The following is a 12,603-nucleotide window of genomic DNA, read 5'->3' on the forward strand; positions in this document are numbered from 1 at the left end:
TAAAATAATGGTCAATTAATGGCATATTAAAATGGCTTTAGCTTGAATATTATTTAACACTACTATATGAACAATAATGGATAGTTTAGCTTTTCTGTCATCTACTTTTTAACACAGTCACTTAAGTGTCATTTTGAAGCCAAAGTTATTACTAATTAATGAGTTTGAATGGAAAATATATAGCTGAAAAATACTTCAATCATAAAATTGGAGTGAAACAGCCTGATATTTAAAAAAAACTGATGTAAAAAAATAACATTTTGACAAAAGGAAACAAATTTACAGTGTCAAAGAAAAATCCCTCATTTTCTTTGACTTGGTCAATAGACCTTTACATTTCTATTAAATTCAATAAAAATCATAAAATAAAATCAATGACCTATTGAAACCTTGGTTATTGTATTAAAATAATCCAACAACTAAAAAGAAAGGATTGCATCAACATGTGCATTATTGAAATTAAACATTAACTGAAATAAACAAAAAAGTATTAATATATAAAAAGTCTTCAAGAAAGTATTAAGTATAAAAAAACACTTCATACTAGTATGGAATTTAAAAAAAATTAATAAATAATAAAACCACAGACACCTTTAAAGAAACTAAATACAATAAATTCTTGTGTAATTTAGAATATATATTTAAAAAAGCTAAATTACAATAATAATTAATTTATTAATAATAAGTAAATCAATCATTTTCGACTTAGTCCCTTTATTAATCCGGGGTCGCCACAGCGGAATGAACCGCCAACTTATCCAGCACGTGTTTCACGCAGCGGATGCTCTTCCAGCTGCAACCCATCTCTGGGAAACATCCATACACACTCATTCACACTCATACACTACGGACAATTTAGCCTTCCCAATTCACCTGTACCGCATGTCTTTGGACTGTGGGGGAAACTGAAGCACCCGGAGGAAACCCACGCGAACGCAGGGAGAACATACAAACTCCACACAGAAACGCCAACTGACCCAGTCAAGGCTCAAACCAGCGACCGTGTTGCTGTGAGGTGACAGCACTACCTACTGCGCCACTGCGACGCCCGTAAATCAATCAATTGTATTAAATAACATATAGATCTACAATTAAGTAGCATACTTGTGAAAATGTGCTTTATGCATTATAAAGCATGAAACATCGGAATCAATACTTGGTATCGGCCGATCACAATCTCAAGGAATCGGTACTCGTTATCGGCAGCAAAATTCCTGATCGGAACACCCCTACTATATATACACACATAAATAAAAAAATAAAGTATTTATTTTATACATGAAAAATATTTTAATGTATCCCTGTAGTTCTAAAAGATAAATATATGTTGGCATTTTTTAGCATAAATCATTTCAAACATGTCATTTCCTGCAGGGATGCGTTTAAATATATGATGTGAATCACTGCAATAAACAGGAAAGTTGCCAATAGAAACGAAAAAAAAAAACTTGCAATGGCAACTAAAGATTGCAGAGCTCAGCAAACAATCAATGTACTGTGAATTTCTCCTAAATCTTCAAATTGTCATGTGACCTTCCTCCTCCTCACCTCCAGCTCTTCGTTCTGTTTCTGCAGGTCTTCTAGAATCATCTGCAGCTCTTCTTCATCTTCACTCTCGCTCTCGCTGTCTGATGAATACTCTTCTGTTTCACTGCGGCCCTGCTGACGGCTGAAACAAAACCCAAAGTTGACCCAAATATGCATTTACAAAACCAAAAAGTGCTGCCTAATGGACCCTTTTCACATTTACGGGTTTCTCAGTAGTGGAGGTTGTCCTAGTTGGGTAAACACAGAGCGCAGTGAATGGGAGAGTACAACAAATCTTTTTTTTTCGTACAATCCTATTCGCTGAATTAATAAGGAAAAACTCCATGATGGAGTTATCAAGACTTTCAGGAAACAGAAAAAATAGTGTGAGACTGATAACAGCAGCCTGAAGAGAGAACAAGTCAAATTTACTGTCCTGCCCCCATAGACGCTCTGCATTACAAAGATTTGTAATTTGATGCAAAGATGATATAATGCATATATTTTCATACATTTTTTTTTCATCAAAATACTAAAAACGTAAGGATTTAAGATGCGGATGACTGTTAAACACTTCATAACAGTCTTGTGAAAAGGGTTCATTAGCACCAAATCTGCTCTTTTGACCCGTGTATGAGCTCTGACCTCTGTATATCAGCGATCTCTGCACGCAGTCGCTCGATTTCCTCCTTCTCAGTGGCGATCTGTCTCCGCAGCACCTGCTCCAGGGAAATCAGCTCCTCCTGCTCTGTTAGGATCTCATTCTCCTGCAGAGGGTGATAGAGAAGCGAATCAGTCAATTAACATAGCACACAATCCACTGTGGCTGAAGGGTTGTTGCTAGTCCTGTTTTGAATCTGATGCATAGGCGTTTGTAGTTCCCCCTTCTTTTGAAAAGAGGCCTGGGAACACAATCATAATTTGAATTTAAGCAACAGTCACCAAAACACCACACTTTATACCTTACTAGTACCGGGTTGGACCTCCTTTTGCCTTCAGAACTTCCTTAATCCTTCGTGGCATAGATTCAACAAGATACTGGAAATATTCCTCAGAGATTTTGTTCCAAATTGACATGAGAGCATCACACAGTTGCTGCAGATTTGTTGGCTGCACATCCATGATGTGAATCTCCAGTTCCACTTCATCCCAAAGGTGCTCAATTGGATTGAGATCTGGTGACTGTGGAGTGCAGTGAACTTATTGTCATGTTCAAGAAACTAGTCTGAGATGATTCGTGCTTTATGACATAGTGCATTGTCCTGCTGGAAGTAGCCATCAGAAGATGGGTACACTGTGGTCATATAGGGATGGACATGGTCAGCAGCAATAATCAGGTGGTACTAATGAGGCCAAAGTGTGCCAAGAAAATATCCCCCACACCATTACACCACCACCACCAGCCTGAACCATTGATACAAGACAAGATGGATTCATGCTTTCATGTTGTTGACGCCAAATTCTGACCCTACCATCCGAATGTTGCAACAGAAATCGAGACTCATCAGACCAGGCAATGTTTTCTCCAATCTTCTATAGTCTAGTTTTGGTGAGCCTGTGTGAACTGTAGCCTCAGTTTCATGTTCTTAGCTGACAGGAGCGGTCTTCTGCTGCTGTAGCCCATCCGCCTCAAGGTTGGACAAGTTGTGCGTTCAGAGATGCTCTTCTGCAGACCTCGGTTGTAACGAGTGGTTATTTGAGTTACTGTTGCCTTTCTATCAGCGGGAACCAGTCTGGCCATTCTCCTCTGGCATCAACAAGGCATTTGCGCACAGAGAACTGTCACTCACTGGATATTTTCTCTCTTTCTGACCATTCTCTGTCAACCCTACAAATGGTTGTGCATGAAAATCCCAGTAGATCAGTTTCTGAAATACTCAGACCAGCCCGTCTGGCACCAACAACCATGCCAAGTCACTTAAATGACCTTTCTTCCCCATACTGATGCTCAGTTTGAACTGCAGCAGATCGTCTTGACCATGTCTACATGCATTAAGTTGCTGCCATGTTATTGGCTGATTAGAAATTTGCGTTAACGAGCAGTTGGACAGGTGTACCTAATAAAGTGGCCGGTGAGTGTACATTATCAATATTACATTAAAACAATGGTGAGTGAGTGTATATTATTTAATAAATTATCAATTAAATTGTATTTTTTTAACGTCGACCTCCACCCCAACCCTAAACTTACCCCTCACCGTAATGTAAAAACATTAATTATTGTTGCATAGTAATTGTATTGCTGTATTAATAGGAATAACTATAGTAATAGCCACAGCTGTATCCCTTCCAGACTTAAAGCTGCAGTCACACTAGAGTTTGTGTGTACGAAATTCTGTCATACGGCGGGAAAAGGCGATTTTAAAATTTAAAAAAGCGAGCGATTGGTCCATATTTTAAATTTCTGTCCAGTGAGGTCATGTTTTGATCCTCGATTGGTCTCACGCAGTCAAGTGATGCGATTTCGCAGGTCAGAGTTCACCAAGCTTGAACTTTCCAACACAGCGAACTGCGAAACTTGAAGCACGACCTTGCGTTTCCGGTGTGACTGCAGCTTTTTTGAGTCTGCAGCATACTTGTCAGAAGTCAGATAAAAATTCAATTCCTCTTTATATAATCATTTAATTTATGACAGAAACTATTTTCTCTTGCTTGTCCCTTTGTCAAATGCTGCAATCATCTCGCATATTACCGGTTACTTACAAAATGTCTGTGTGATATGCAAAGCAGACTAGCCACTGGCTGCTTGTCACAGAGCTGAATATTTGTTTATCAGCCGTGAGCAGTGAAGCAGGAAAACTCACCTGAGCCAGAAGAAGATTAATGACCTCTTCCTCGTTCTCCGTCATCTCTTCCTTAGACACGTCCTCTTTAGACAGGCTGGCGATTTCCTGCGCAATTTTAGTCTCGCACTCCTGCAGATTCAGATATGAAAGTAACACATCAGTACATTTTGCTATTAGTAGTCACTGAAGTAGCACTTTAAAATAATGCTCTGCTAGTTCATGTATTGGTAACACTTTAGGTTAGGTCACAACGCATGCTATTAAAGTACAAATGAAATCACAAAACACGGGCGCTGCATGGCTTTCAGTTTGAAAAGAATGAAGCAGACTTTAAAAAGAAGAAGAATTTTGCAAAAGAAAAAGATTAAACATATCGAGACTGAAAAAAAGAACATTCTACGTCATACATTTTTTCGACTCCAATACAAAAGCTAGGATCATCAATGACGGAGTGTAAATTTGTCTCTATTGCGTGCTTCAGAAGCTCAACCTGCTGTTTATGAATGAGGGGGCGGCGAGAATGCTCTGTTTAGTTTCACCTCAAGGTATGAACAAAACCTAGCGCAGAGCTGCTCAGCTACAAGCTCAAAAAACATTAAACTAAAATGCACAACATTTATTGGTTGCACCCGGGATGCACAATGAATCTAACGCGGTGCTTTCTTTTAATTTGTTGTTTGTGAACCAACCATGCTTTGCATGTTGGTCGTGACCATAGACTGTAAAAGATATGGACGTAATATCAATGATGTCACTCATAGGTTTCTGAAGAGCACAATTCAAGCTATGAGTAGGCATGGCCAACCATCGCCATTTTGTTCGCGTGTCATTGCACCGACTGGGGGATACCAAATAAGGGCAAAGAGGCGGAGTGTCAGTGGAGCTACAAACGCCTGCTAACATTTTGCTTACACAGGCTTTTCTTTGGGAGAAACGCTTATTACTGCATTACCTGCGACTTGTTTGCGTTCTGACCACATGTGCTTGGTTGTACACTATATTAATAAAGTGTTTAGTCTTTTAAAAACACTGTTGTCATACATTGAGCCACTAAACATTGTTCTTATGACGTTTTTCTACAGGAGGAAAACGCAAATTACTTACAAACACTTCAGATATAGTCTGTGTTAGTAAATGCAAGGCTATTTATGAAATTCAGGCATAACACTGTATGACAACGCTGATGACTGTTCTAGAGCCTGCCATATCATTTGATAATTGTAAAAAAATAATTCCAAAAGGCAACTTTGTAAAGCCACATAAAACAAAACAAAAATACGATGTATATGCCGAGTTCAGCGGCTAATCAGCCGGAATCAGCTGAGATGACGAGACAGCGAGCAGTGAGACCTAGCTGTCACTCAAGTGGCCACGCCCTTAATTATGCAGACTTAATATAACGTAATAAAAACGAAACGGATGAGTTCTAACCCATCCCCCCCCCCACCCCCTACAGTTGTCATGAAAGGTAATATTAGCTATATGCACCAAAGCCATCTTTTGTACCAGGCTGTAAACATGTTTTTATCAGCTGTAAAATTGGCCAATTTATCATGGCAGTGAATGTCTGGAGTTTATGGAGCCAGCCCCCAAAGGCCAGTGGATGAATTGCAGTTTCAGTTACTTTTGTATTGGCTTCACGAGAGAGAGCGGGAGCTTGCCGCTTGGTCATGACGGTTGATTGCAATATAATAGTTAATTGCGATGATTACACTTAGCTTTGCCTTCGTTTTTCACCACATGTAACCTTTTGAGCACATGTTGTGGTCCATGTTACATTATAATAATATTTAGATTATAGCTAAATCAAAGTGTTCGCCAGCACAGAAGTTCCTAGCAGATTGACAAGTGAAACAATAAAAATTCCAGAATCGGAATCGATTTTCTCTTTACAACCCTAGTGTAAACTCAACATTCTACTACATTTACCATGTTTTCATCCTGCCTCTACTTTCTGAATTGAGATAAACAGCTCAAGTTAGAATTATTGGACCTCCTGAATTATTAGCCCTGTTTATTTTTTCGCCAATTTCTGTTTAACAGAATTTTTTTTCAACACATTTATAAATATAGTAGTTTTAATAACTCATCTCTAATAACTGATTTCTTTTATCTTTGCTATGATGACAGTATATAATATTTGACTAGATATTTTTCAAGATACTCGTATTCAGCTTAAAGTGACATTTAAAGACTTAATCTAATCAGGTTAATTAGGCAAGTCTTTCTAAAACAATGGTTTGTTCTGTAGACAATCAAATATATATTGTTTAAGGGGGCTAATAATATTGACCTTAAAATGGTTTTAAAAAATTTAAAAACTGCTTTTATTCTAGCTGAAAAAAAAGAAATAAGACTTTTTCCAGAAGAAAAAATATTATAGAAAATACTCTGAAAAATGTCTTGCTCTGTTAAACATCATTTGGGAAATATTTAAAAAATAAAAACACAAAATAAAAATCACAGGACGGGAAATAATTTAGACTTCAGTCGTGTGCTCTTCTTGCCTGTCTCTTGGCCTCTCGAAGTTTGCGTTTGAGTGCAGTGACGATCCGCTGAACCTCCCAGAGTCTCTCCTCTTTGGATAAATCCTTCACACCGGCCTGCAGGTCTCTGTGCAGACGATTCAAGAGGAACTCCTGCAGAAAGAGATGATAGACATCCATAAAACACATCAAATCATTGGTGATGCACTGAAATAAATGTTTACATATTATACTGTCACGACCCGGCTCAAAGGCAATGACAAATTAAAGGGGGGACATACACAGGATGGTTTGGTACCGAAAAATATTTACTTAAACATTAAAGAATACAAGTGTTCACTTGAGGTTAGCAAAAATCAAATATTAACTAAAGCTAGAAAGAGACAAAACAAAATAAACAGGAGCAAAAGCAGGGCCCTCTACAAGCAAAAACTGCTGGGTTTTTATAGAGGGGAAACCAGGTGTTCCTATTTCACAGATGAGTCTCCGTCCTTCCCGCTTCAGCCGATCAGTCGGTTGGTCTAAGAGACTCGTCACATATACTAAATCCAAATTAACTTTGGCAACATCTCAAGTGTTTTAAATGCAAAGTGTGGTCATACTAAATGTAGATTTCATTCATTCATTCACCCTTATTTATCAGAGGTAACCACAGCTAAAGAAACCGCCAACTATTCCGCTGTAACCCAGTACTGGAAAACACCCATACACTCTCACATTCTCACACACTACGGCCAATTTAGCTTATTCAATTCACCTATAGTGCATGTGTTTGAACTGTGGGGGAAACCAGAGCACCCGGAGGAAACCCACGCCAACACTGGGAGAACATGCAAACTCCACACAAATGTCAACTGGCTCAGCCGGGACTCGAATCAGTGACCTTCTTGCTGTGAGGCAACAGTGCTAACCACTAAGCCACTGTGCCGCCCTCCAAATGCAGATTTGATTTAGTTAATATACGTTAATTGATAAATAAAATGTATTTATGCATTAGTAAATGCCTAAACCTTTAAACAGTACTGCAGCTTTGCAGGTCAGTTTTTTAAAGCATATTATGGTGCGTTCACACCAGACGCGGATGAAGCATCAAGCATAAGCGATTTCCATGTTAAGTCAATCCAAAGATGCATTCTGCGTCGTCATTCGTGCGAATGACTTAATTCGTGTGAGTTGAGCGTTTTGCACATTTGATGCAGGAATCGCTCGAGTTAGAAAATGTAAAGTTCAGCAGATACACTGAACACTGGACACACTAACCAATCATGAGCTTGCTCTTGTAGGGGAGTGATTATGACATAGCGCCTGTTGTTGGTTTCCCTAAGGGGAACTCCTCCTGCTGACACCGGACAACAGCTCATCAAACTGGGCTCAGCTCATTCTGAAGCACTGCTGAAAGCTTCCATCATCCAGGTATAGTTTCTGGACGAGTTGATGAACTCACAGAGCTGGGTGTACCTCTGAAAGTATCAAGTGGACTCAGACACAGCGGCAAACAGATCTACGCTGTTTTTCAGCCTTCCTAAAGCACATAAAGCACAGCTACTCTCTCAATAAAATCCATGTTACCGGGCAGACAGAAGACGCGAATACGTGTCTATTTTAAAGTGAATTTGACGCGCGACTGAAGCGAGTAAACTCAAAATCTTCATGCGTCTATTTACTATTCGCACATGCCGCGTCTGGTGTGAACACAGCATTAGAGATGTTGCCGGCAGTTCTTCTGGATTTAGTCTGTTCTGTTTCTTCATGTCATTCCAGTCAGACTGGATGATTAGGCCTGTGACGATATCTATATTTTGCTGTAAATTTTTTTGTTGCTGATTTGCTGTATATCAAAATATATTGCGATAAACACTATTATAGTCATTTTAAGAGCATTTTATACCACTTATTATATAATGCCAGAATGACAATATAATATCATCATAATGCAAGTACACTCTTCCAAAGAACACATAATATTTAATTCTTAAGAATATTCTATTTAATTATAGTCAATTTAATATTAGGCATTGGAATCAGAATGTGAAAACACATATCCTAAATATATAATAATAAATGTTTACAAAAAAGTGCGAGTTAAAAAGTAACAGAGGCTGCGATATCTGCTACCAGATCAATTTTCAGTTGTCAGTCACACACATGAAAATATACTATAGTAATTTATAGTAAATACTATAGTGTTTTTTAACCATATTGACACTGACACCTGGAATAGAGATATAGATGTTGCGCTAACAGCTAAAATGTGACTAGAATTGGTTTTTATGCATGGGGGATATACATTGCATCACCAAAAATGATTGAGGTCATGTCGATGTGTTGTGCAATAAGTTGAAACATTGATTATTGAGACTGGCCTATGGATGATGATCAGATAAGATTTCTGTGTGGAGCACTGGCTGTTGTGCAGACAATAATCTTACTGTAGAATTACAATTAATGACAAAAATAATGTTTGTAAATGTAAATTGATATTTTAAACTGAAATAACCAACTTTTCTGGTGAAAATACTAGTGGCCAAAGACTTTTGCACAGTACAGTACTGTATATTGTACCAGAGAAAAGCTACTTTACTTTTACCTATAGTTGTTTTTGTTTGATTTTGACCCCTCTAAAAAAAAACATTTTGACAGCAACTGTTGATTCCCACACTGAAGCGTCACATCGGGGCTGTTTTCGCTCTTCCACTGCTGTTTTTTTTTCCAGTCTCTCTCCACAGTTTGGATTCATCTCCTGTTTTGCATGCACTTCCTTGATATAAGGGCAAATTTGCGTTTGACACATTAAAATGGCCTGAAACAAAACCTCTTTCATTATACAGGTTCCACTTCTGGGTAGAAAAAGAGAGAGATCTAAATATATTTAAAGACTATAATAATAATAATAATAATAGCACATGGTAAATTACTTATACATAAATTACTACAAAAACACATATTCTTTTATGATGTATAAATAATGCGCAATTTAAATAAATGTTGTTTATTGTTAAAATAAACAAAACTGTTTGGATTACTTATGCGGTACAAATGTTGGAGAAAATTTCATAAGTGTAATGAATTGTATACATGTATATATAATTTGTTTCTTATTAATATCTTTCTTCCTTTCAATTTTTGTGGTGAACTGAGACCCTTGAAGTGCTTCTGGGAGATTCATTTATTAATGCAATTAACACATCACTATGTTAAGTCTTTATCTTTATAATGAAATGTTGCTTACAGTGAATTTTTGTTATACTGTATACTGCTTCACTGAAAAGAGTTGTTGTGTAGTAAAGGGAGTTAATATATATTTTACAGTGTTTAAAGTTGCCATAAAAAGGGAGTTAAGATTGTTATTTTTTTCCTCTATCGTGACATACATCTATTTAAAACGCTCCTAAAAGAAGCAATAAAAAATGTATGGTGGTGGTTGATTTCGTTTTGGGAACCGATTGGATTGTTGGAAGATGGGCATTGCTAACAAAATGAAGGATGATTGACAAATGGATGAAGGCAGAGCAGAAATGAGACATGCTCTTATAGCCAGGGATTGATAGCCCTGGATAGCCCTGCCCTAAATGACTGATAGCCCGCCCTAAAGGACTGATAGCAATGCCCCAATTGACTGATAGTCCCACCTTAAAGGACTGATAGCCACGCCATAAATGACTGATAGTCCTGCCCTAAATGACTGATAGCCTGCCCTAAAGCACTGATAGCCCTGCCCCTAAATGACTGATAGCCACGCCCTAATTGACTGAAAGCCCGCCCTAAAGGACTGATAGTCCCATCTCTTAAGGACTGATAGCGATGCCCTAATTGACTGATAGCCCGCCCTAAAGGACTGATAGTCCCGTCCTAAAGGACTGATAGCTTCTCCCTAATTGACTGATAGCCCGCCTCAAAGGACTGATAGTCCCACCCCTAAAGGACTGATAGCCACGCCCTAATTGACTGATAGCCACGCCCTAAAGGACTGATAGTCCCACCCCTAGAGGACTGATAGCCCACCTTAATTGACTAATAGCCCTGTCTTAAAGGACTGATAGCCCACCCTAAAGGACTGATAGCCCATCATAAACGACAGATAGCCACGCCATAAATGACTGATAGTCCCACCTTTAAAGGACTGATAGCCACGCCCTAATTGACTGATAGCACACCCTAAAGGACTGATAGTTCCGCCCCAAAGGACTGATAGCCACGGCCTAGTTGACTAATAGCCCTGTCTTAAAGGACTGATAGCCACGGCCTAGTTGACTAATAGCCCTGTCTTAAAGGACTGATAGCCCACCCTAAATGACTGATAGTCCTGCCCTAAATGACTGATAGTCCACCCTAAATGATTGCTAGTCCTGCCCTAAATGACTGATAGTCCCGCCCCTGAATGATTGATAGCCCACCCTAAATGATTAATAGTTCTGCCCTAAATGATTGATAGTCACACCATTAAAGTACTTATAACCACACCCTAAAGGACTGATAGTCCTGCCCTAATGGACTGATAGTCCCACCACTAAAGGACTGATAACCACACCCTAAATGACTGAAAGCCCCGCCCTAAAGGACTGATAGGTTATCCTGAATGACTGATAGCCCATCCTAAATCACTGACAGTCCACCCTAAATGACTGATAGCCCCGCCCTAAAGGACTAACAGTCCTGCCATAAATGACTGATAGCCCACCCTAAATGACTAAAGGGAATGTGCGCGTCTGGTGTGCGATACTTTCAACTGTCATGTGCGCACCGTGTCACGGGGCATCCGGTGTGCGTCCTGCTTAACAAACCTGCCCTAAGTGACTAACAGTCCTGCCTTAAATGACTGATAGTCCCGCTCTAAGGGACCAATAGCCCCGCCCTAAGGGACCAATAGCCCCGCCCTAAAAGGCTGATAGCCCCGCCCTAAAGGACTGAAAGCCCAGCCCTTAAATGACTGATAGCCACGCCCTTAAGGCATTCATTGAGACCAGAAAAAAGTAGTTTCAAGGGGGGGAAGGTTATGATATTTGATTAAATATTCTGAAGAGCAAATTCATTTTCACAAAATACTAAAAGTACAGACACATTGTTTAAAACAAGCACTACTACATGCATATAAAATAAGAAGGGTACATTTTGATTTCATTGCAACATTATTTCACAGCATGGTTTACATTGCGTCTGGAGAACATTATAAAACACAACTTTATACATAAGTGCAACATCAAATTGCAAATGTACTCTCAACAACACCATTATCAGCCAGTGAGGTATTTAAAGGTAAATCAGTCTGACCTGTCTGCGGATCTCCTCTTTAATGCTCTCCTGAGTATCCGGCAGGGTGGGCATGGTGGCCATATTGGACCAGCGAAGAGGATGAACGACCGGCTTCAGAAACACATCACCAAACATCTCCCGGACGTGAGTGAAAAACACGTACAGCACACGATTACTGATCTACAGATATATAGAGAGAGAGATAGATAGAGAGAGAGAGAGAGAGAGAGAGAGAGAGAGAGAGAGAGAGAGAGAGAGAAAAGTGAGATAAATGAATGGTGTTATTGTCCAATCATGTCCCACTTAAGTTCTCCTCTAGGTCTACACAATATATCATAAAAGTATCGTTATCGCGATAAAAGTATATGCAATATATGTATCGCAGACGTGATAAATAACGTTTATTTTATGTATTGGTTGTTTATCTAAATTTGACCAGGTGGCATTACTATCTTTATCCTTGCCTCCCCAGTAGCTGCTGTTCTACTATTGGCTGGAGCGACCCAAAGGTCAACCCAGAGCTGAAAATTAACACTAATGGGCGGAGTCGAGAG

The 12,603-nt window shown here is 39.1% G+C and overlaps 1 protein-coding gene across 2 annotated transcripts in view; it reads right to left on the reverse strand.

The window, feature by feature from the left end:
• The window catches only part of ralbp1 (ralA binding protein 1), a 35,474-nt gene that overhangs the window by 2,645 nt on the left and 20,226 nt on the right, over nt 1-12,603 (reverse strand). For both annotated transcript variants that reach the window (XM_056445672.1, XM_056445673.1), the window contains 5 exons: nt 12,068-12,229; nt 6,821-6,952; nt 4,332-4,442; nt 2,173-2,294; nt 1,549-1,669 (listed from right to left, as the gene is read on the reverse strand). In XM_056445672.1, coding sequence (XP_056301647.1) covers nt 1,549-1,669; nt 2,173-2,294; nt 4,332-4,442; nt 6,821-6,952; nt 12,068-12,229 — 648 coding nt within the window. The remainder of the gene's footprint in view (nt 1-1,548; nt 1,670-2,172; nt 2,295-4,331; nt 4,443-6,820; nt 6,953-12,067; nt 12,230-12,603) is intronic.

This window comes from Danio aesculapii, chromosome 2 (genome assembly GCF_903798145.1).
Source record: "Danio aesculapii chromosome 2, fDanAes4.1, whole genome shotgun sequence".
Taxonomy (NCBI): domain Eukaryota; kingdom Metazoa; phylum Chordata; class Actinopteri; order Cypriniformes; family Danionidae; genus Danio; species Danio aesculapii.